Source organism: Culex quinquefasciatus, chromosome 3 (assembly GCF_015732765.1).
Source record: "Culex quinquefasciatus strain JHB chromosome 3, VPISU_Cqui_1.0_pri_paternal, whole genome shotgun sequence".
NCBI classification, from domain to species: Eukaryota; Metazoa; Arthropoda; class Insecta; order Diptera; family Culicidae; genus Culex; species Culex quinquefasciatus.
The window spans coordinates 187,187,144-187,213,677 of NC_051863.1; the positions used below are offsets into that span (position 1 = coordinate 187,187,144).

General features: G+C 36.6%; 1 protein-coding gene across 1 annotated transcript; it reads left to right on the forward strand.

Annotated features, from left to right (window-relative positions):
- LOC6041046 (transmembrane protein 35A) lies at positions 1–26,525 on the forward strand. The gene is made up of 4 exons (XM_038262849.1): positions 1–998; positions 20,343–20,481; positions 24,861–25,012; positions 25,093–26,525. The coding sequence occupies exons 1-4, from the start codon at positions 822–824 to the stop codon at positions 25,156–25,158; spliced, it is 534 nt and encodes a 177-aa protein (XP_038118777.1). The 5' UTR covers positions 1–821; the 3' UTR covers positions 25,159–26,525.
- The last annotated feature ends 9 nt before the right edge of the window (positions 26,526–26,534 follow it).

Consider the following 26,534-nt stretch of genomic DNA (forward strand, 5'->3'; position numbering starts at 1 on the left):
ACGTCGACGTCCGTCAGTGTGATGTAGAGCTTTGAACGAGAAACACGACCCCGACGACACGCGGACCTACAGCTCGAATTCCGGCAGGACCACCCTAACTGCGCCAAAGACGCCTAGCCTCAAACGGAGGAGGGACGAAAAAGGACTTTGGTCTAGCACCCGCGCGCCAGTTTTCCGAGGAAATCGATTATTTTTGACGTGCGCGCGTGTGTCATTGTGCGAGTGTGTGTTCGTCTGCGGGACAGAATTTTCCCTTTTTGCCGAAAATTTTCCCAATTTTTCATCCTCTGTCGCCGCCCACAGGAGGCTGCAGTTTTTCGTCTCGTTCTCTCACTCTTTCTCGGGCTCACTCTGGTGTCATCAATTATTTGCAAGTGATAGAAGATAATTTGTCGCCAGGAGAGAAGAAGAGAGCACTCAAAAGAGTGTGTGTGTGTGTTTTTGGGGAAAATTCAAACGACATCGCAAGGAAAATAAGTAACGAAATCAAAAAATCGATCAACCGTACAAGAATGTGGAGAAGAGCAAAAGAATGATGGCAGTGAGGAGTGCATAAGAGCCAAAGAAGCAAAAGAAAAAAAGCTGAACCAGACGAAATTTCTCTGTGATTTTTAGTTTAAAAATACGAATAATTCAAGTAGCAAAAGAAAGCGACACACACAGTGACAAAATAAGCAGAAATAAAAATCATCAAAAGAGTGCAAAAAGTTCACACATCCAAAAAACCAAAACCAACACCTAAGGTTTCGCTGTCTCGCAGCATCCGAAAAATCGCCAAGTAAAACATCTCAAAAAAGTAGCCAAAACCAACCACAGCAAAAATGACAACCACGACGGCCGGACCGGCGTCGGCGGCGGTGACCAGCAGCGCCCAAAACACCCAACGGATGGGCTCCATCGTCCTCAAGAGCCTCTCCATTCTGCTAGGGTTGTTCTTCATCTTTATCGGGCTCATGAAACTGACGCCCCACATCAGCAAGGAACTGCACCGGGATCTGGTGAGTTTACGCAAGCAAGGAAGGAGGCGTCGCGACGCCCCTGTGTGCGCAAACATTCATACACTCGCACGTGGCTGTGTGTGTGTGTGTGTTTGTGGAAAAGGAAGAATGTAAACAGAACCACCCTTCGGGGTGTTTTCGTGTGCTTGGGGGGTAGAACTACCCTCGTGACCTTTTTTATTTGGGTTTTTTTAAGTTAATAATTTTTTATTTTCTTTAAAAAAATGTAATTGTTAAAACCCTTTTTAAAACATACCACCCTAAATCAGCTTTTACATCATTGATGGGTTCTTGTTTGCATATAAATGCGAGACTACGAGGTCGCGGATGGCAATGGCAAATATGGTTCTGGCTAGCTCCACGGCGAAAGGATCTCGTCTCTGGTATTCAGCTATTCAGCAGCAGCGGATACACAATTTCCTGTACCCCAAGATTGGCTGGTGACTATTTAATAAAGTACTGACCTAGATATGAAACGGCACTCGTGCTGAAGCTCAGTAGATACCTTTATGACTTTTTTTTTCAAATGAAACAGGAACTCTTGGTTTAGTTTGAGTAAGGAATTTATTTTTTATTAAAACTAAAATACCTACACATCGAGAAGTTGTTTCGGAAAAATGTTAGAATTAAACAAATACAGCTTGGCTGATGTAAAATATTATATTACATCGGTAAAAACTGTGTTTTTTTAATTATTTAGGTTTCCTGTTATTTTACCTACCTATTTTAAATTTCATAGCTGCAACCGAGCCACGTAACGAAGCCGTAACGCTTTCGCCAAGTGAGCGGAAGATCGGGGTTCAAATCACGGCTTGGACCAACAAAACTGGCGATCTTTCCCTTCTGGATTACATTGCTTAGTAAAGGGAAGACTAGTTTTATCAAAAGCATAAAACTCTTTTTATTTAACGTAGCAATACAGGGTTGAAAAGTTTAGAGACTTTGCAAAATAAACATTTTCGTTTTGGAACAGTTGATTTCGGATTAATTGGTCAAAATTTACAGTCATTTTAAGGTATAAATCTCAAATAACTCGAAAAAGCGCGAGCCAATTTTTATGTTTCATTCGTAAGGAGAGTTTTAGCTAACGCTGAAAAGGGATTATTAGCTTTCTACAAGATACATATATTTGAAAATGACAATTTTTCAAAGGCAAAGTGTACAGTACCACCCTAACGAAATTCAAAGATTGTCCAACTCTATGTTTTTCTGTTTAATTTTGTCCGTTGAATCAGAATCTGCTCTCAGAATTAAACCAAAATGTTGAAATATCAATTATTGGAAATATTTTTTCATTTCCAAAAGTTTTTTTTTATGATTATTTTGATGGAATGTTAGAATTGGCTTGCGCTTAATCGAGAAATTTTAATTTGAAAATTGCATATTTTTTATCTTTAAAGCTATATTTTCTGACCAACAAGGCTAACGAATTTTTTTCAACGCGTAATTGCTCCGTTTTTTTAAAATACTCAAGGCAGACAATTGGACTCAGTTGCGAGACAGTTGATGTTTATCTTTCACAGCTGACTGTGGAATGAAATAATCATTCGAAAATCAGTTGAATGATGTTTTTATTGTTAAATTTTGATGAAGTTTTCCAAGAAATTTTCTAAACATTTGAATAAAATTAAAGCTTAAAAAAAATATTTCAAAAAGACAACAATTTGTGTGTTTTAGTACATTTGAAATGTTATACTAGATTTTGAACTTTTGAAAAAATATGTATTAGTAAAATCGACTTATTTACATGTGTGCAATTGGGTCCTAAAATAAAACTTAAATTTGTGATATTGTTGTTCACAACGATAAAGCTTTTTTTTCTAGTACAATGGCCCTTTGAACGACCGCAAAGGATTTAAAATTTATTTTTAATTAAATTTTGGAAAAAATGCGTGAAATAAAACAAAAAGTGATCAGAAATTGTTTTTAAGCGTGTTTTTAATCGTTGTACATCAAAATTTACATAGGGCATTAGGACCCTATTCTCTACGAAATCGATCCATTTCGTACATTTTTACGGAATGGTCTGATAAGTGTGGTGTCTTCGGAAAAGTTCAAAGAAATCAATTCCCCAAAATCCTTACTTCTAAATTTTGGATTTTTTATGTGTTTTCAAGGAAAACACATGCAATTTTTTAAGCATAGACACGCACAGACAAAAATTTTGCCGACGTTTTCGTGATAGAGACACTCACAGTTCGATTTTTGATTAAAGAAAAATGATAAAAAAGCTAAAAAACAGTTCAAAAAGATTTCTATACATTTTTCTTAAAAACATAGAAGATTAAACCTCTGATTGCTGAGATAAAGCGGATAAAAAAAGGAACATTTAAGTTTTCTATATTTCACACAAACATTCCCCCATTTTCTACTGTCAATATCTCAGCAAACTATTGGTCCAATATGATAAAAAATCAAACAGTCGAAAAAAAATTTCAAGCTCAACAAAACAAAATCTGAATTATCAAATCAAGACTATTTTTGTAATAGGACCTAATATAAAAATTTTGTTGAAAAATTGTTTTCTTTTTGCGTAAAAAAAAAACTGGCATTTTTTTCTGGTAGAAGCCTTTATAACACTTTATAAGCAACTGGGGTTGACTGGGATTGAATCCAGCTTTTCTGATCTCTTTCTTTTTATTTTCAAATGAAACTTTCTGTCAATAGAGGTCGTGATCCATTTTTTCCAAATTATTCAAGAACTCATTTTAAACATTTGTTGATGTACAAAGTTTTATTAAGCCCATATAAGTAATCGTTATCTTTATATGTAATAAAATAAGCAATCTAAATACGATTATAGGACCTACTTGTGTAGTTGTACTACGCTTAAATCGCGAATATGAACTCGGTTGGAAAACTCAGGCAGCCCCAGCCAAGTAAATTTTTTGTACGAATATAAAAAGCACTTTTTCAATAACAGTCATTTTTTCGCCAACTTGTTATGATATGTTTGGTATACCCAACTTTGAACACTTGAGCTTCCTGGAGCTAAAAATATGCATTTAGAATATATCATCTCCCTCATGTTGAAAACCAACTCATTTTAAAATAAAATACAGTGGACTCTCTCGTTGTCGGTACATCGTAAATCAATGCAATCTATTTGAAGAACTGAACATTTTATTGACAGCTAGAGCATTATTGATATCGAGATGATCGACGGCCAGAAGGTCCGCTGTATTCGCCATAAACCAAATCCAAATATATTTTTTAAAGCTATTCACAATGTTGGTTTTTGAAGGGACTGAAAAATGTATTGACAGCTGGAGCAATATTGATATTGAGAAGATCGACAACCAGAGAGTCGACTGTATATTCAAATTTCCAGCTTGTAGCTTTCTCAACAAAACACAATAACCCGTCATCAGAAGAGTTTCTTTTGACACTCACTAGAAGAGTAATTTGAAAGAGAACGTGTCGATCCTCTCTCATATACGAAATATCTATAAAAAATAAAAAAAAAATACAATAAATATAAAAAAAATTTGCAATTCCGTCGTGAATCTGCTTACTTTTCCTGTCATTCTTTAACGACGAAATAGCCTACTTTTCTGTACCAAAAATAACAGAATCGAATAGCAACACTTTTCAAAATAAATGCTGAAAAGTTCTACTTTTCAGCACTCGAATGGGTGCTGAAAAGTTGAACTTTTTAGCACTTTTTTTCGAAAAGTACCACTTTTCAACATTTTTTTAATTTAAACGATTTATTGACAAAATACATGAAAATTCGACTTAAAATTTCACTCAATGAGTGTTTTTCGAAATTACAAAAAATGTTGTATGGTACTCGTTGCAAAACTTGATTTTTTCAGCACTCGTCGTATTTATCCAACTCGGTGAACCTCGTTGGATAAATGTACGACTCGTGCTGAAAAATCCTCTGTTTGCAACTTGTTGCATAAACTACTATTAGAGATTAGAGATTCCGAGGTAAAATTCAAATTTTCATACTTTATTTGCAGGATTGCAGGTGGATCGCCAAATGTCGAAAAATGACCTGTTAATTTTTCTACATAAACACAATTACAGAACAAAATTATTACTTTGTAATTGTGTTAACAGTGAAATACTCGCAAACACGTTTAATAATTTATTTTCTTTTGGAACTTTTGGGAGAAAGTTTCATTGTTGTTCCTCACCTTCTCTCATTTTAAGATTATTCGATCTTTAATTGTTATGGTTTTTTAAAGATTTGTATAATGACTTAATCGTAGTATCACGTTCCGGTATTTAGAATCCATGTGGTGTGCGTCAAATAACACAGTTTAAGTCGGTATTATCTACCGTACCATGTTGTGCGTCATTCATTTTGCTCATCAGCTGTAGGACGGATTGGCTGATTACTTTTTAAACCACGCACAGCACTCTGTACTGTTACATTTGAGGTTAAGTGACCGCCGAAAAGCCGTCGCCAGTTTACCACTTTTCAGAAATAATTTCATATTTATGGTATGTTTTGGTTGTGTTTCTTTATTTTCGTTAAAATTAGTTTGCTCCACAGAATTTCGCGTGTCCCGCCGTGGCGTATGATATTTTCTGCTCACGACAAATCCACCCCCCGAAAAAAAAAATCTCAAAAATCCCGCCATTCCGAGTTTCGGTCATTGTCACACATAAATACAACCGAAATTTCGCTGGTTTGGTGCAAAATAATTTGGTTAAGTCTGTGTGGCAACAGTAAATATCACCTGCAAACCCAGTGCCAAACGAACACTTTGTTGTGGTGATCGTGAAGTGCAGTGATGTCGTGAGTCGGTACGTGCGACAATTCCTTCCCATAAGAAATCACGAAGCGTCGACTTGCGGCCAACGCAAACGGTTCCACGTTGGCAGAGGACGACGACAACGACAGAAACGCGTGCTTGTCTTCTTCTGGTCGCGTCGTGTCAGTTTGAGAAATTCTAAAATTATCCTGCGACGCGCCGTTATCAGAAGGACTGTGTGTAGAGGAGATAATTGCTCTAATGGTATGAAGAGTTTGAAATTTTGTTAAACTCTATTTTATGAAGCATAAGTTTGAAGCAAATTAAAAATCCAAAATTAGAAATTTGATAATCCAAACTAGATAAAACTAAACTCATGAATCACATTTGACCACTAAGTGGACACTGACTGAAGGGAATGTGATTTAATTTATGTGTCGTTTTACAAGCATAATGAGCCATGAATATGACATGAAAGCACAGACTGTGATGAAAGCAGATTTGTAGCATCCTCTTAACCCGATCGTGAAGCTATATAAGCAGTGTTGGCTACTCTGTTGATTGGCACTCTTGCTACAAGATGTCACTATTTTTGCCTTGAAAATTTACACACAACAGAGATATTCAGTAGGTTTTTCATCTGTTTGACCTTTTTGCAAAACTCACATTATTTTGGATTTCTTAAGTTTATTTTTTTTAATATTGCTGTTTTCATTTGAACTTAGCAAAATCAAGATATGCTGATTTTTCACTGAATTGGGTACTAAAGCCCCTATATCAATTTTTATGTACAACGGTAAAAAACACGATCAAAACCATTTCTGATCACTTTTTTTTCATGTTAATGCAAAAAAATAATGACAAGACAACATTTTTTAGATGGATCAACTATGGTCTCCTTGGAACGAGCTGCTTATTTTTCTGAGTACCTTTTGTACGACCACAAATGATTAAACATGGATTTTTAAACCAATTTTGAAAAAAATACTTCGTGGCCCGTCTTGACATAAAAGGTCCTACTTGACAGCTCGTTCCAAAGGACTATAGTTGATCCACAGAAAAAATGTTGTCATGTAATCAGCGATGGAATAATCATCATCAATAGAAAATCTTTGAATGCTCATCAAGAGAAAAAAATCCAAAGGGAGCATGGCTCTCCTCTCTCGCGCACGAAAGATCGGTAAAAAGAACCTAAAAAAGTCATCATCTTGATTATTCGGTGGAACATCTTTTTCACTACTACACTTGCAAGTATAACGTCACACGTCGAAAAATGACCTGTCACATTTAGTTGATGGGCAATGTGTGTAAACAAAGTGAAATAAATATTTTTAAGTGGTGCTGGCAAGGAAATTCACAAAAAATCATCAGCAGATTGATTTTCTTGGAGAATTTCGGGAGCGATTTTCTTATGCGTGATTTGCCTCCTCTCTCTTTCGCGGTTGAAGAAAGTTCGCAAGCGAAATAGATTTTTTTGCGATTATTCCATCCCTGCGTGTAATTTTTTTTTTGCATTAAATTGAAAAAATGTTATCAGAAATAGTTTTTGTTAGTGTTTTTCACCCATGGTTCATAAAAATTTACATATCGCTTTAGGACCCAATTAATTTTAATTTTGTGTGAATGTATTTGAAAAACGTTACTTAATCCACCTTTAAGTGGTTGGTGCCTTCCTCACATTAATAAAGTCAATACATTCAGTAAAAATAGCAACATTCCCCCTTAACATGTTTTACAAATCAACTTTATTACTCATTTCTTTTGATAGGGTTCGCAGACCTTCAATATATCTGGCTCATCGGCAAGGTCTGATAAAAAACCTATTCAACGATAGTTTGCATGGAAGATTCAGACAATATTTCTATCACAATATCTGAAATCCGGCCTCCAAAAAGTGTATAAATAACACTTAAGTGCTAATAACTTTTGATACGGTTGTCAGATCCTTGATGTTCTAGGATAATTTGGAAGATCTTTCGATTATCTAACTAACGACAGGTCGCATGATGGACCCGGACATAGTTTTTTTTTGGAAATATCTGAGATCCGGCCTCCAAAAAGTGTATAAATAACACTTAATTGCTAATAACTTTTGATAGGGTTTATCTTGCAAAAACCACCATTTTTACAATCTTCCGGACTTACGCCAAAATCGTTTTTTTAGCATAACTTTTGAAGTACTTAACTAAACTTGCTGAATTTAAATAGAGACCTATGGGACCTCAAGACGGATCGAATGAGACTAACACGGTCAAAATCCGTTCATCCAGTCCGGAGATAATCGAATGACAATTTTTTGTCCACCCACCTACACACATCCACACAGACATTTGCTCAGAACATGATTCTGAGTCGATAGGTATACGTGAAGGTGGGTCTACGAAATCGAATTAATAAGTTCATTTTTCGAGTGATTTTATAGCCTTTCCTCAGTAAGGTGAGGAAGGCAAAACGGCTCAAATATTCTCAATACTACGTTTTGATTGCAAATTCAAATTAACATATATAGGGTCATCAAAACCCTATATTCGAACCAGCGACCTTTGAAGTGTTAACTTTTGATCCAGTAAAACCTTGTCAATATTACAATTTTCAAATGCTTTAGCGCAAACTGATTTTGAGTAACTATTTTTTTTATGTCTTGCCAATCCCCAAAACCACCGTTTTGAAGATTTCTCGATTATTATAAAAAAAATAATTATAAAATCACTTCTGTAGTCATAGGCAAGGCCCCCGAAAAGATTGATCAAAATCAAAAGTCGAAAGAAACAAAAAAAACTAAATACAAGTATTAGAATTTATCTCAACCAAGACTAGCATTGTATTTTTCTCATTCATGAGATTTTCATCATACTAATCAATGACGGTTTCAGAGTTCAGTTGTGTTCAATGTTCTAGTAACACACATTGGCCGCCCGGCATTGTTAGCCATTAGACCAACAGTTATAATTAACGACTAGAAAATACGGCCAGTGACATAGTCCCTGAATTTTCCCATTAGCAGTAACAGCAGGGTGGCAACCAAATACAAACAAACAAAAATATCAGCCATAAAGATGTCAAACAGCGAACAACAAATGATGCCCGATTCAAAACAATGCAGCCAAAATTCCCCCCACGAAAAATTACTTTCAACGCCTCGTATCGCGGCCAATGACAATATTGTATTTCTTCTTTTTGGTTTTGTGGTCCTTTCGGGGTTTAATTTTAAATTTGTACAACAAAATCCTCAAAGATGCTCTGTGATGCCCACTCCTCACTCACTCACGACAGCCAACCAAGGTCAGCTGACAGACCATGGGCAAGTCCACCGCCAAAACTGTGAAACTAAAATTGGGGTGGGAAAAATTCTAAACACAAAAAAAATCCGTCTCAAATCCAACCACTTTGCACGCGAACATATCTCGGCCTCATATTATGCAAGTGGGATGCAACTGCCTCGCCACGGATGGGTTCGTTTCCGGGGGAGGTGGGATTTGGTGCAGTGAAGGATGCTGCGTCCCCTTGCCAGCAAATACTTTCTCAAACAGATCTACTCCATCGAATTTCTCGACGGAGAGATATTAGCAACAGAAATAACGCAAACATCGTGTTTCGAGAGTGCATTTCCTCACGGCATTGACTAGTCTGGTGTTTGAGCAGCGTATATATGAATAAATTTCAGTGCACTCATGAAAGTGGCGATCTGAATTAGACTGGTTCTAAATTATGTCAGCTTAAATCTATGGTGATTTATTTTACAAAAAAAAAATCAGCGAAATAAATTTTGAAAAATATTTGCAACGGCCTAACTTGCACTTAAAAAATCAACAATATTTTGGTGATGTATAAAAAATACTTTTATTTTTCCTGTTTGCTTTTCTTTCAGAGCCGGTATCTTTGCACCTATTAGATGTGAGGAAGCGTTTTTTTTTATTATGATAATTATTATAATTATTTATAAATTTGGATTTGGATTAATTTTGGACCCCCTCAAACCCCTCGTAATAAAATTTGCCATCAATTTAAAAATATTTGTATGGAGCGTAACACGGCCTTTGAACCCAATTGTAATTTAATGTAATCTTTATTTTTCATTTTTAAAATCAAGATATATGAATCATATTTGCAACACTATTTCTTTTATGTATTTGCTTTAAAAGAACCGAATCATAAGAAAATTGAAAAAAAAAGCGTTTACTTTTTCAGCTTTTATCAAATATTAATTCCGGCCCGCCTCTGCTTTAGAAAAATCAGATCTGGTCCGCAGGGCCAAAAGGTTGGACACCCCTGCCCTAAACGCTACCGAATAAGTTTTGACTTGTGCCACAGCTCAAAAGATCTAAACCAGTGTTTCACAACCGGTGAGGAATTCCCCCCTGGGGGGGAATTTGGCCATTCTAGGGGGGGAATGAGGATTCAATAGAAATTCAATGTCTTCAAACGCATTTACAAAAAATAAAACATAAATCATTATTTGACAATTCTATGCAACTTCCAGTTTCTTTGATTAGTAAGAACGACATTAGTTTTTTCCTAAAATTTATTATTTAAGGTTTGACCCTTGAAAATAACGAAAAATGGGGGATGAAGTTCTTAAAAATAAGCCAAGGGGGGAATGGAACGCAAAAGGTTGAGAAACACTGATCTACACATTTGCTGAAGCCACCGAATCGATCACAAAATCCGTTCTCAAGATACAGATTTTTGAATATTTTAATAGCCTTTTTGTATCGACAGCTGAGCAGTTCTCTCAGATTTTGGTCATTAGATTTTTTTTGTATTTTATAATTCGGCTGAAACTTTTTTGGTGCCTTCAGTATGCCCAAAGAATCCATTTTGCATCATTAATTTGTCCATATAATTTTCCATACAAATTTGGCAGCTGTCCATACAAAAACGATGCATGAAAATTCAAAATCTGTATCTTTTGAAGGAATTTTTTGATCGATTTGGTGTCTTTGGCAAAAATGTAGGTATGGATAAGGACAACACTGGAAACAAATGATACACGGTAAAAAAATTGGTGGTTTTTTATTTATCTTTTTGTCACTTAAACTTGATTTGCAAAAAACACAATTTTTATTTATTTTTTCATTTTCTAATATATTTTAGAGGACATCAAATGCCAACTTTTCAGAAATTTCCAGGATGTGCAAAAAATCATTGACCGAGTTATGAATTTTTTAATCAATACTGATTGTTTCAAAAAATCGAAATATTGATCGCAAAAATTTGTCCACTTTATTATTGTAAGTAAAATCATGTAAAATCATGTATGCATGCATGTAAAATCAAATTTGCAATCAAAAAGTAGTCTAGTGAAATTTTGATATGAAAAAACGAAGTTGACTTTATAGCTGATGATTACCATTGCTAGTACCAACCACTAGTGTCTTCCTTTTTATCTACAAGGACTTCGCCGCCCTGGGCTCCTAAGTGTATGAAAGTATGGCACGGAGCGACGGCGCCGAATACCCATATTTACACAAAGAATTTTAGAGCGCCCGCCGCGGGATTCGAACCGGCGACCTCTGGATTGTGAGTCCAGTGCGCGGTCCGATTGATCCACAAGGGCGGGACAAAAAAAATTGATATAGTGCATCGATTTCAAGTTAAATTAATTTTTAGGTGACTTTTTTGAATTTTTTTAAAAATAAGTGCACATCTCGGGTGAGTTTTCAAAAAGCCGTAAGAGCCACAGTGACCTCTGACACTAATTTTCGTTTTTCTCGAAAATGAAACAAAATTTCATTTAATTCAAGTATGGGGCACTTGAAGGACGTGTAGATGGACAATCTCGAGCATTTTTGATATTGACATGTTTTCCCACCTTTAAAAAAATATTTTGAAACGCTGAGAAAATTCTCTATATTTTGCTTTTTTGAACTTTGTTGATATGACCCTTAGTTGCTGAGATATTGCCATGCAAAGGTTTAAAAACATGAAAATTGATGTTTTCCAAGTCTCACCCGAACAACCCACAATTTTCTAGTGTCGATATCTCAGCAATTATGGGTTGGATTTGCAATGTTAAAATATGAAATATTCGTAAAATTTTCCGATCTTGTCAAAAAAAATATTTTTAAAATTTTTAAATCAAGAATAACATTTCAAAAGGGCGAAACATTCAATATTACGCCTTTTTAAAATGTTAGTTTTGGTTTAAAAAATTTTAAAATATTTTTTTCGGATAGATCGGAAAATTTCACGACAGCTGTCAAATTTGTATGGAAAATTATATGGACAAACTAACGATACAAAATGGCCGAAGGTACCAAAAATGTTTCAGCCGGATTAAAAAATACAAAAATTAAAATTGAAGAAAAAAGACCGTTTTCGTAGAGAAATGCTCAGCTGTAAAAATTGTTTGGACGATCTCATGATGTCTTCTTTGGTCATAGAAAATCAAAATAAAGAACTTATTGCGTTTTGTTTTTGTGAAGTAGGTACCAAATACAAACAGAACGCAATGCTAGAACCCGTCTAATTCACCATATCGAATGCTTCCTTTTGCTCCCCATAAACTGGTGGTTGGTTATTATTATAGATTTATTAATTTATGTACTCAGCACATGGCACAACTCGCCAAAAATGGGCGATCTGCCGAAACGATGATGATGCTCGCAGCTGGTCGGTGGGTAAACCGAAGAGTTTCCTCAACTAGATACAACGAAACAAGTGCAATTCTTTGAATGTGTCCGAGTCTGTGTGAGTGGGTGTGGGAGGATGTGTGGCAAGTGTCTTATAAATTTCCCGATGTGAATGTTCGATTTCAAGATCAAAACAGCAGAGCATACATCTTTACCTCTGAAAGGGATTTATTTATACATCGGGGCGTACCAGTTAAGTGTGTATCGTGATTAGCCAAAGCATCAGGTTGGTTTGTTTATTTTTGAAATTTGGTAAACGTTACACCATGTGAATTATGATCGCGTCGACGACGATGGAAAAGGGCATGCGAGAAGGAAAGTTGGCTTTACGAAATTCAAGTTCAAAAACACTTGCCACACACCCTTGATTGGTGCAATTTTGAGAAACAGGAATTTACTGGACCACGGCTAGTTTGGGCGTGTGCAATCGTCGAACCAGCGCAAGCAAATCGATTTCCCATTAGTCGTAACGAATTGGCATTAGGCTTATGTATTGGAACCGAAATGAAAATAAATCGTGGATAATTTACGAGTGCTCATTTCGTATTCAAACCTTTTTCTCACATATGTTGTGCAACCCTCTCGGGACACGTACATCAAGTGCTGGGGAAAATAATTCCCCAATTAGGAAATTCGAAGAATGGTTGATCAATGACTAACATATTGTACAAGAACATTTCGAAGAAAAGTGTCGAAAACCGTTGAAGTTATTTATGATGAAATTTCTTTTTCAGGAAATTGAATCAGTTTTGTTTAGTGATTAACTCACCTATTCTTGAATCTTGTTTTTTTTTTCAGTATTTTAGTATGCAATAATAATGTTCACATTTATTTCTCCAAAACCTTCTGTTTTTATTTTGCAATGAAATTTAATTCAAAAAAATAATATCAATGCACAAAGGCATTTTAAATTTGGTTTGCTTAATATGTCCAGTCAAAAAGCATTGAAACTTTGAAAATCAAATTGTATTTAATTAAATACACTCAACCCCCAGTGGAAGGTCACTTTTTTGTTTGACACTTTTTTAGTTTGTACCCCGTTGGTTGGTCAAAGTCAAATTAAAAAGTGACGAACTGTCACTTTTTACACAAGACTCACACTTACTATCAAACCAAACGTTTGGTAGTGTGTGTGAGCTCCGTGTAAAGAGGGTGTCAAACTAAAAAGAGACCCCATTCGTTTGACAACAATTGGTGTGAAACCATCGGGGTTTCAGTGTAACAGCATCTTAAACAATTTAGAATCGATTGTATTTGCCCACGTGACATGACATGTGTTTACAGTCAAACAGTTTCTCCACTCAGCCACTAAAAATACTCAATGCTGAGTGCATTATGTAATCTCGTCACACAGCACCAGTTCCTTAACTGGATCTATTTGCGTTTGACGGTGATACAAAACCATATGACGCGATGACGTTGACAGGATTTCATCTCAAAAATAAGATGTGTGAAAAGAGTGAAGACTGAAACGTACCGACAAAAAAAATCTGATCCATTCTGAACCAAGAGCAATGTTTCGGTTATTTATAAACATTCGCAAGTATTCACGACTGCGGGTAAATTGTTAATTGTCGATCATCGGTTAAAATTAATATCAATCTTTTTCAAACAAAACACTCTTTTTGATTTTACATTCCTTGTTATGTCTCAATTACCGGACACTGGCGACGGTTGTAATCCTCTTCACCGCAAAGGTATTCGTACCAATGAACTTGAGGAATCTCCCAACCCACGGTCCTATTAACACTCCTCCGTCCAAGGCATCCCGTACTTACACGAACGACCAAGGCGGAAAAAAAGTTGGAACGCTAACTTCAACTCGCTGGTTCTCAGCCAAAACTCAACCAATCTGGATGATTCCTTTTTCCAGAGATTTGTACGGATCTCCAGATGAGCCTAGAACTTTGCAGATCTCGATTTGATCAATCCTCTAATAACTACGACTAAATTAGTCGGAGCAACTTTTTTTCCGCGTGTATTTCCGAAAACGACTCAAGCGGGAACATTTTTGCTACGCTGCAAAAACACAATAACTTTGCTAAAATGTTAGCAAAACCCATAAAATTATATATCAAAATTTCCGTTATGATCTCAGGATTATGATGAGCTTCTCAAATTTCCATTATTTTAACAAAAAAAAATCACAAAACTACGTAAAACTACAGAAAAAATAAAAATGTCTCATTTTATGACTAGAACTTTATGGTAAAATCATTGATTTCATTGATTTTTTTATGAAAATGTTTCAAATGATCTAAATTATATGTTTCAGAATCATTCTGAGTGTGTTTTTTCCTGAATACTACAAAATTTTACCAAAACTACGTAAAATACAGAAAATTTGATACATTCCTTTAGAACTTTATTTGCTTCATGATAAAATCATTGATTTATTTTATGAAAATGTTTCAAATAATCTAAATTACAAGTTTCCGAATTATTCTGAGTGTGATTCTTACTGAGTACTACAAAATTTTACCAAAACTACGTAAAATACAGAAAATTTGATACTTTCCTTTAGAACTTTATTTGCTTCATGATAAAATCATTGATTTAGTTTGTGAAAATGTTTCAAATGATCTAAATTACAAGTTTCCGAATTATTCTGAGTGTAATTCTTCCTGAATACTAAAAAAATCTTCCAAAACTACGTAAAATACAGAAAATTTGATACTTTCCTTTAGAACTTTATTTGCTTCATGATAAAATCATTGATTTATTTTATGAAAATGTTTCAAATGATCTAAATTACAAGTTTCCGAATTATTCTGAGTGTGATTCTTACTGAGTACTACAAAATTTTACCAAAACTACGTAAAATACAGAAAATTTGAAACTTTCCTTTAGAACTTTATTTGCTTCATGATAAAATCATTGATTTAGTTTATGAAAATGTTTCAAATGATCTAAATTATAAGTTTCCGAATTATTCTGAGTGTGATTCTTCCTGAGTACTACAAAATTTTACCAAAACTACGTAAAATACAGAAAATTTGATACCTTCCTTTAGAACTTTATTTGCTTGATGATAAAATCATTGATTTAGTTTATGAAAATGTTTCAAATGATCCAAATTATAAGTTTCCGAATCATTCTGAGTGTGTTTCTTCCTGAATACTACAAAATATCACCAAAACTACGTAAAATACAGAAAGTTTTATAATTTTTATAATTTTATGTTGGTATTAGAATGTAGAGCATTGTTTTGGAAGCTGTATGGGAGCAGTTCTCTACAGAATCAGTATTTTTTCTTTAATTTTATTTTTTGTATTTTTAATCCTGCTGAAACTATTTTGGTGTCTTCGGTATGCCCAAAGAAGCAATTTTGCAGCATTGGTTCGTTCATTTAATTTTCCATACAAATTTGGCAGCTGTCCATACAAAAGGAGCGGCCGTGGCTTACTGGTCACGGTGTTCGCTTTGTAAGCGAACTGGGTTCGATTCCCATCTGCTCCCAACGAGAAAGTATAGGAAATATAAATCTTGAAACTCTGAACATGAACGAAAAATCAAAGTCGCTCGGAGTCGGGGTTCGATCCCCCGTCCTTTGAATTGGTAAGCAAAAATGCTAACCACTATGCCTTCGCGACTTCGTGAGCTATGACTGGAATTAGGAATACTGTTACTATCAACTATATACGCGCTGGGTCCTTGTCCATTTGACAAGGGTTCGGAAGTTCTAAATAACGTTTGAATCCGATTGGTCCAAACGTTCTTCAGGGCGGGGCTTGTCGATAAAAGCTGAAGTACCTCGCGCTCGGCTAGCCAGTGTAGAAATGGGTCACCGAAGCTCGGCAGAGCTAACACCTTCCAAATGCCTATGCGAGTTATTTGCATGTATAGAATGTAGATCTAAAAATACATGGAAACAACTCAATTTGTAAGAAGCGACCGCGTGGTCCCGTTTGGTTGGTTGCACACACACACACACACACCCAAATTTGGCAGCTGTCCATACAAAAATGATATGTGAAATGTGAAAATTAAAAAATGTGTATCTTTAGAAGGATTTTTTTGATCGATTTGGTGTCTTCGGCAAAGTTGTAGGTAGGGATATGAAAAAAAAAAATGATACACGGTAAAAAAAATTTGGTGATTTTTAATTTCACTTTTTGTCACTAAAACTTGATTTGCAAAAAAAACACTATTTTTATTTATTTTTTTTGATATGTTTGCCAACTTGATATGTATGCCAACTTTTCAGAAATTTCCAGAATGGACAAAACATCATTGACCGAGCTATGATTTTTTGAAGCAATACAGATTTTTTCAACAAATCGAAATATTGTTCGCAAAAAAACTTTCATCTTCATTTTTCGATGTAAAATCGAATTTGCAATCAAAAAGAGCTTCAGTGATTTTTTTTATAAAGTGCAAGTTTTCAAGTCAAGCTATTTTTAGGTAACTTTTTTGAAAAAAGTCGCAGTTATTCATTTTTTTAAATAAGTGCCCATGTTTGCCCACCTTTGAAAAAAATATTTTTGAAAAGCTGAAAATATTTTTAAAAGGGCCTAACATTCAATATTATACCCTTTTGAAATGTTAGTCTTGATTTTAAATTTTTGAAAATTTTTTTTTCGAAAGGATCGAAAAATTTCATAAATGTTTCATATTCCAACATTGTAAATCGGACCATTAGTGTCTGAGATATCGACCTTAGAAAATGGTGGGTTGTTTGGGTGAGACTTAGAAAACATGAATTTTCCTGTTTTTTAACCTTTGAATGGCAATATCTCAGCAACTAAGGGTCGTATCAACAAAGTTCAAAAATATAGAAAATTTTCTCAGCTTTTCAAAAATATGGGCACTAATTTTAAAAATGAACAACTGCGACTTCTTTTCAAAAAAGTTACCTAAAAATGACTATAACTTAAAAACGGTGCACTATATAAAAAAATCACTAACATACTTGTAGATTGAAAATTCGATTTTACATCGATAAATGAAGTTGAAACATTTTTGCGACGAATGTTTCGATTTTTTTTTAAATCTATATTGATTCAAAATTTATAACTCGGTCAAAGATTTTTTTTTGCCCATTCTGTAAATTTCTGAAATGTTGGCATTTGAAGTCTTCTAAAACATATCAGAAAATAAAAAAAAAATAGTGTCTTTTGCAAATCAAGTTTTAGTGACAAAAAGTGAAATTGAAAATCGCCAAATTTTTGTTTACCGTGTATTACTTTTTTTCAGTGTAGTCTATTTCCATACCTACAACTTTGCCGAAGACACCAAACCAATCAAAAAATTTCATCAAATGATAAATGATTTTTGAATTTTCGAATATCATTTTTGTATGGACAGCTGACAAATTTGTATGAAAAACTATATGAACGAACTAATTATGCAAAATGGCTTCTTTGGGCATACAGAAGGCACCAAAATAGTTTCAGCCGGATTAAAAAAACAAAAAATAAAATGACCGAAATCTCAGTGACTTGCTCATGGGTGTTTTGAAAGATTTTCATAAAAAAATTTATCAAATTTTCCTACAACAGATGATTTTTTACAGAACTGTGAAATTTTCTGTATTTTACGTAGTTTTGGTGATATTTTGTAGTATTCAGGAAGAAACACACTCAGAATGATTCGGAAACTTATAATTTGGATCATTTGAAACATTTTCATAAACTAAATCAATGATTTTATCATCAAGCAAATAAAGTTCTAAAGGAAGGTATCAAATTTTCTGTATTTTACGTAGTTTTGGTAAAATTTTGTAGTACTCAGGAAGAATCACACTCAGAATAATTCGGAAACTTATAATTTAGATCATTTGAAACATTTTCATAAACTAAATCAATGATTTTATCATGAAGCAAATAAAGTTCTAAAGGAAAGTTTCAAATTTTCTGTATTTTACGTAGTTTTGGTAAAATTTTGTAGTACTCAGTAAGAATCACACTCAGAATAATTCGGAAACTTGTAATTTAGATCATTTGAAACATTTTCATAAAATAAATCAATGATTTTATCATGAAGCAAATAAAGTTCTAAAGGAAAGTATCAAATTTTCTGTATTTTACGTAGTTTTGGAAGATTTTTTTAGTATTCAGGAAGAATTACACTCAGAATAATTCGGAAACTTGTAATTTAGATCATTTGAAACATTTTCACAAACTAAATCAATGATTTTATCATGAAGCAAATAAAGTTCTAAAGGAAAGTATCAAATTTTCTGTATTTTACGTAGTTTTGGTAAAATTTTGTAGTACTCAGTAAGAATCACACTCAGAATAATTCGGAAACTTGTAATTTAGATTATTTGAAACATTTTCATAAAATAAATCAATGATTTTATCATGAAGCAAATAAAGTTCTAAAGGAATGTATCAAATTTTCTGTATTTTACGTAGTTTTGGTAAAATTTTGTAGTATTCAGGAAAAAACACACTCAGAATGATTCTGAAACATATAATTTAGATCATTTGAAACATTTTCATAAAAATCAATGAAATCAATGATTTTACCATAAAGTTCTAGTCATAAAATGAGACATTTTTATTTTTTCTGTAGTTTTACGTAGTTTTGTGATTTTTTTTTGTTAAAATAATGGAAATTTGAGAAGCTCATCATAATCCTGAGATCATAACGGAAATTTTGATATATAATTTTATGGGTTTTGCTAACATTTTAGCAAAGTTATTGTGTTTTTGCAGCGTAGCAAAAATGTTCCCGCTTGAGTCGTTTTTCGGAAATACACGCGGAAAAAAAGTTGCTCCGACTAATTTAGTCGTAGTTATTAGAGGATTGATCAAATCGAGATCTGCAAAGTTCTAGGCTCATCTGGAGATCCGTACAAATCTCTGGAAAAAGGAATCATCCAGATTGGTTGAGTTTTGGCTGAGAACCAGCGAGTTGAAGTTAGCGTTCCAACTTTTTTTCCGCCTTGGACGGAGGAGTGTTTAGGGTCATTTATTTCCTTCCCTTGGGGACTCTTGTCGAATTAAAAATACAAAACCCACTTTGAGAGACGCGTGGCGGGGGTTGCGACAGGTCCAAGGTACGCGGAGGACAGACAACTCTCTCTTTGCCCCATTTTTCTCGCACTCTCTCTCTCTCGCGGGGGACGTTTCGTGAAATATTTTTTTTCTCGTTTTTGATTTGTTTTTCTACATTTTTACGAACTCTTTGACCGTACTGTAAACAAATCTCGACTTGATCGACTTGATTTCCGATTCACACCACACACACGCCGCTCAGTCGACAAGGTCGACCGTCAGTGGATGTGCTGAAATATTTATCGCCGGGGATTCTCCGGAATTTCTAAGCATGATCTCTTCACAAGTCTATAAAACCTATATGCTCACAAGTGGTTTCCTCGTGTCGGAACGCGCGATAACCCGCGTTCTCTCTTCAGAGATGTGACGTCAGACGGGTAAACCGTGACATCAGCCAACGCAGTTGACCATGGTCACCGGCAGGCGGCTTGAAGAGTTGCCAGACTACACGCTGGCTGACCTGCAGGGCAGATCGTAGCAAGCGGCGACGTTGTCGTCGTCGTCGCGATCGTTAAAAATAACCGCAACGACGCTCCCTGGATTTGTCGTCGAATGACCGACCGGCACCGGATTTGTCGACCCCATGCGGCGACCAAATGAGTAGCGTAGGTTGCCATGACAATGTCAATGCGCTCTTGGATTGATGGAGACGGGTGGTATTTGATGAACGCAACTTAGGCATGGCGTGACTCCATGGAATGTGGATTGCTCGGAAGTGTGATCTATTTTTAAGTCAACTGGTCAATTTTCAAATTCAAATTTCAGAGAACCTTTCATTAAACACCCAACACGATCCAGCCTCTCCACCAAATTCCAAACCCGAAATTGGATCTCGTTCCAAAATTAGACCCTCATTCCGTGCGTCAATCACCGCATCGATCCTCGTCGACCCATTAATCGGCCGTTAATTTATCACCCCGGTTTCGATCGGGAACGCCCAAACAAACCACGTAAAATACCACCAAATTGACCGGGCTCTCCCATCTTCTCTCATTTCAGCGCAAAAACTACGTCAAATACGCAAAGGTGTTCCCGTGTTCGACGCTGTTCGACTTCAAGCTGCCCTCGAAGTGGTACCGCCGGTCCGTCGGCGGCCTGGAGGTGCTGTGTGGCCTCGCGATGGTACTCATTCCCAGCCGTAAGTGATTAACTGATTAACTTTGGGTTTAAAAATGATTCCGCTGAAGCACCAGGCGTCTCCTCCATTATGTTATTATGTGGATTTTTTGAAAATAATGTACATTTTACACTCGGTTATCCGAAGCCTCGATTGTCCGATGTTTCGATTATCCGAAAGTTTAATCGCAATCTTTGACCCCATTTTAGTCAAATATGAGTAGTTGATTGCCTTAACATTACCAAATGCATTTTTCAATGTTTCATCATCGCCATTTTAGCCGCCATCTTGGATTTAAAATTCTAAACCTCTTTGGAGTAGTTTAGGGGTCATGCTTTTTAAGTTCGACAATATGAAATAATCTAATCTGATCTAATCTAACCCTAGCACAGCCAGTCTTTCGAGGGCATCCTGGAAAATGCCTTAGGTTGATTAACGCCTAGCATCCTCTTGTCATTATAAACATTTGCAGTGCCCCATTGCAATAGATTGCATTGAAACATCACAAAACGTTAAAGCGGCCAGGCCAACTGCGTAAAGTTTACCGCAAAGATGATTTGTTGAAGCATATTGAGTTTAAGCACGAATGTTCAAACAACAATACATTTCTGAATCTACAGGGGAGGAAGAAACGTGGGGATCCCCCGCTCTCGTTCCTGTTTGTTTGGGTAATTAATCGTTGGGAGCACCATGCTAAGAAGTTTTGGTGCTCCGGGACCCTCTGGGATGGGACATTGTATTTCCACAAATGCCCTGGACACTATTTGCCGTGGTTATAGCGCCACAACTCACTTTCTGTGGATGAGATACAATATAAAATAAAACAACGAAAAAAAAAGTTTTTCGTGATTCGATTATCCAAAGATTTGATTATCCGAAGTGAACTTTCAACAATCTAATTGTAAAAATAGGCATATTTTGTTGTAAATCGCTTCGGGGATGAATAAAAAATATATCGATAGTTCCCGTAGTTTCGAAAATACTAACATATCTCGACGCCGTCGTGCTAAGTTGTCGTACGTCGCTGTTTGACGTTCCGAGAAAAACACATTTTAATGTTTGATCTTGAATAAACAAAAACGAGAGCACACAATGTAAACAATAACAAACATGCTTTAATTACGGTAGGTTGTTTACGGTAGTCGTGCTCGTACCTGTGTCAAACGCGTTCTGAACTGAAATCCCTTTGGCCAATTGTCGCACTTACATCAATTTTCAAGCTGTGTCAAGATAGCACGACAAAATTAAAACTTCTTTCATATGGAAAGTAACAACAATGTACCTACTGAGTTTTTTTTCGGTTTTTATTGAATATCACAGAATCGACAAGTTAGCACGAGAGCGACGAATCTGTAACAAAAATCTTGGTGCAAAAGCCAAAAATGTATCTCATTTGATTGCAACATTAGAGGCACTTTGGCAACATTGAATTTTTGGTATTTTTGGATGTTTGAACACCTATAATTTGATTTTAACAAGAAAAACTATGACTATCAAAGTCACTCCGGAATTTAAAATGAGAATTTTTAACGTAACTATTTTTCTGAACATTATAGAAAAATAACTTTTTCCAGAAATAGTGCATGAACTTTGTGTGGCCTACCCCAGTACATGTTTTAAAAATAAAAATCTTGAGAAAAACATTTCCAGTTGGGAAATATTACAAAAATTAATTGAAATCCTATCAAAGTCACCCCGGTTTACGGTACTTCAGGTAGTTGATTTTATTTTAAAATCCTTTTAACTTTTGATAGAACCAACCAAATAGGATGTTTTCCGTTGCAAAAGATCCGGAATTGGGTCCTAAAATTAAGCTTTAATTTGCGATATTATTGTTCACAACGATAAAGCTTATTTTTTCTGAGTGCAATGACCCTTTGAACGACCACAAAGGATTTAAAATGAATTTTTAATTCAATTTTTAAAAGTTAACTTCACGGCCCTTCTTGACAGAAAAGGTCAAACTTGACAGCTCGTTCCAAGGGGACCATAGTTGATCCATCGAAAAAATGTTGACTTGTCGAATTTTTTGGCAGTGATCAGAAATGGGTTTTAATCATGTTTTTTATCGTTGTACATAAAAATTGCCATAGGGCTTTAGAACCCAATTGCTTCTAGTTTACACTGACGGAAGAACGAAAAATTTGGTCCAGGTTTATCGGAGATATTCCGGATTGCATTGGGGTAGGTTTTTTTTCGGTGATTTGAGATGTTTGGGAATAAACTATTTACAATTGCATGATATGGCCAAGGCCTCCGGGGACCATGGAACCGGTTCAAAGTGGCCATATAATGACCCAATGTTGGTGCATTGATGCAATTGTCAAATACATCGCGCGGCACACTTGAATTAATAACACTCTGAAGATGTAAAAAACTCAGTTAGTGGCCAGATGCCCAGTTTTGGCCAGCTTCGGTGAATCCGGAATTCCGGTTCCAGTTGAAGATTTATTCAAAATGTTCAATTATGTTAAATGAAATGTCGAAACAAGTCTTTGGAAAAATTTCACTTGTATAAATTTTGTGTCCTCGACTTGGGTGAACGAGGTGGTGATGGTCGAGGCACAAAGACAATAATTACACATTAAAACTACATTTATTAAACAAATAACTAAACAGTACAACGAATTAAAACTAGCAGCGCCAAACGCGCTGGCTGCGCGCGATGGCGGCTGGAGCTCTTTTGGTGGATGTCGAGCTCTTGTGACATCATCTGTGTGGTAGCTTTGCTACCACCAGTGAGTCTAGCTGACGAGGGATGTCCATTTCTTGCGTATGCAACATCTCCCCCCTTAAATTCCTGTTCCGGCGTCACCATCTAGACGATCTGCGTTGAGACGTCGAGGGAGCCGAACAGCAGGAAATACGGTTGATGGTCGACTGCGTAGGCACGTTCGTTCTGCTTCACCGCCACTGTCCGAGTCAAACCAGTTCGCTTTTTGGCAGACTCCTTCTGAACTTGGCGATCTTCCAGACATCAAACCGACTGGGTGCGATGCAGTCGACAAACAGTTTGTTTTTGTTGATCACGCGATGATCGTTTTCTGCTGCTGTGACCCTTGAACGGCGGCGGGTCATCTTCTGGACCAGAATTCCGCAGGTGGATGATAGCTGGTCGTGCGACTCGCTGTGCAGGTGCAGGTGGTTCCAACGGCCTGCCTCCTGGCGTGATGCTGCAGAGCCCTTCGTGTGCTGAACCTCGGCCTGTGTACTGCAACTGCGATAGGTGTGGAGTCGCAGTGTGTGTTTGTGTGTGTGTGTGCGCATGCTAATGTAGGACCCGTCCGTGATGACGGTCGTTGCTGAAGCTCGCGGTGCGAGCAGGTGAGGTATCCAAAGCTGATACCGATGCTGACCTGCTGATGCTGCTGCTGCCACCGGGACGTTGCTGCCGAGGAGGGATTGCGCTCCAAAGCTTCGATTGACCTCTCCAAACCAGCCCTGATGGCCCACCTTGAACTGCTCCTGTTGACAGTCGTGGCGCCATTGCTGTTTGCTGAGCTCCTTCTGGCTCCCGGTGCAGATGGTGGAGGATCGAGAATCAGCTGCTACCGGCGACTCCGTGCCGACGACAGGCAACCACAGCTGACGATCCGCTGGTTCCTGTCGACGATGTCCCGGCTGGCCAGTGTTCTTCCTGCTTCCTCCCCGCGCAGGTTCCGGACGTCGGCGAAACATGCCATTCGGCAACGTCCGAAAATCCTCGTCGCCACTTTTGTGTCCTCGACTTGGGTGAACGAGGTGGTGATGGTCGAGGCACAAAGACAATAATTACACATTAAAACTACATTTATTAAACAAATAACTAAACAGTACAACGAATTAAAACTAGCAGCGCCAAACGCGCTGGCTGCGCGCGATGGCGGCTGGAGCTCTTTTGGTGGATGTCGAGCTCTTGTGACATCATCTGTGTGGTAGCTTTGCTACCACCAGTGAGTCTAGCTGACGAGGGATGTCCATTTCTTGCGTATGCAACAATAAATAACCGAATCACATTTTTTTTTTTGCTGTGTCTTGTTTTGACCTCAAAAATATTCTAAAATGATTGAAATTACAAATCCAAGATGGCGGTCAAAATGGACGTGATGAAACGCATTTTGTAATGTAACAGGTTATCAATCACTTCATTTTTAAAATTGGGTCGCAGAACTCGAATTTGATGTTAAAAGTGAGAAAATAAAAAACACGGACGTGCGTACTTGGCCTTAGCCAAAAAAAGATTAACTTTTTTCTGATCTAGATTTTGACCGAATTTTCATTTTCATGTGATTCCAATACATTTTTTTATCAAAAGTTTAAAAAATAATGGGACATTTGTACATTATGGTGGAGCCGCACGGTACTTTAGATAGCATCTAGAAATTGTAATTCAATAACTTTTTTCAATTCGATTCCCACAGATAAAGTGAAAAACGTGGCCAACGTGACGCTGCTGATGCTGATGTTCCTGGCCGTCTACTCGCACTACATGGTGAGCGATCCGTTCGAGCGGTGCGGTCCGGCCCTGGTGTTCACCTTCATGCTCATCGGCCGGCTAGTGATATGGTATCAGGTATGAAACCCGATCAAGCTTACTGTGGTGATTAATTAGCCTGTCTAATTTGTCGTTTTTTGTCTTCTTGCAAATTTCAGTCCAGCAGACGGGAGGCGCAACTCGCCAGCGACAAAGCCACCAACAATGGCCTCAAGCAGGAATAAGCAGCCAGGCGTTCGCAATCTCTGATCTCATCAATAAATAACAAGCAGCCGAGCGGAAAATAGAACATTGCAGTACCCAGCAGGATAACGAGTCCTCCTACTCCTTCTGGAGCCCAAACTGGAGCTCCTCGTCGAACAGCGGCATGCGGCACCCACATGTGAAGAAGAACAAGATGAAGAAAATGAACAAACTCGCGGTTGATGTTTCTCGTGTTCACAAACCTACACTGGTACACACACTTACACAAAAAAAAACACACACATACACTCACCTTCCTAAGTGTAAAAGAAAAGCAAAAAAGAGAAGAGACTCTACAAGGATCCGCAAGGATTCCACTACTAACTTAACTAATTAGAATATCTCTATTCAACGACCAGAGCAGAGCTGGAATCTTCTGCCTTTTTTTTTCTTTGGAATATAACACGGAATTTCCCTTCGACCCTCAACGAGCAGCAAAAATATGATTTCCTCCCTTTTTTCTTTCAATTATCGAGGAGAATTCCCACACCAGACGAACAACAAAGTTTGTTTATAGTTGAATGTGTTCATTAGAACAAGAAACTCTACCATCTCTAGTCAGTTGTATAATTTCTTAAATAGCTAATCAAGTAAAGGTTAGGGAGAACTAAAGCGGCTCGAGGCTAGCGCAAATTTCTGTTGTAATTTTTCGTTCTACTCGCGACTCGCACCCTCGGTAACTCCCGCGGGTGGGAAAGTTTCAAAATCTAAAACTTATCTATTTTGAAGATAAGCTTAAAAGACTTCGGCGCAACTGTTTCTGTTTTCTCCCAATTAATTGAAGGCACTGTAACTTGTTTGTAAAAACCGAGAGAGGTGAAAATCATTTAAATTACACTGAATGTAATCAACCATTGCACAACTAAGAAAAGCACACAACAAACAAAAGCAAGCAGTTTCATTAGCAGTTGGAGTAAGTTAAAACTAATAACTTGATCATTGAAGCAGCACATTGTAACAACTTATAACAATTATTACGTCTGCGTCCGTGTGTGTGACTCGAAACAAGTGAATTTGATGCTAGGGTTTTAATCACCAAGAATGTAAGAGAATAAAAGACAACCTTTAACCAAATAAATGAAATTATACTTGCACAAACGTTGTTTCAAGAAAAGAAGTTATTTGCAGCTATCGCAAAGATTACCGAAACAAGCCAACTAAAAAGGCATAAACTCTCTAAAACAGGCGAAAGGCACTCAACAAAATATCACTACATTTTGCAATAGATCAACGCTGAACAGCATCAGACAACCCAGAGTTACAAGTAAATAACCATTGAACAAACGAGACACTACAGAAGCAAAATAGCCACACTCACAAAACAAATTACTGAAAGTTTATACGAAAAGGCAACAAA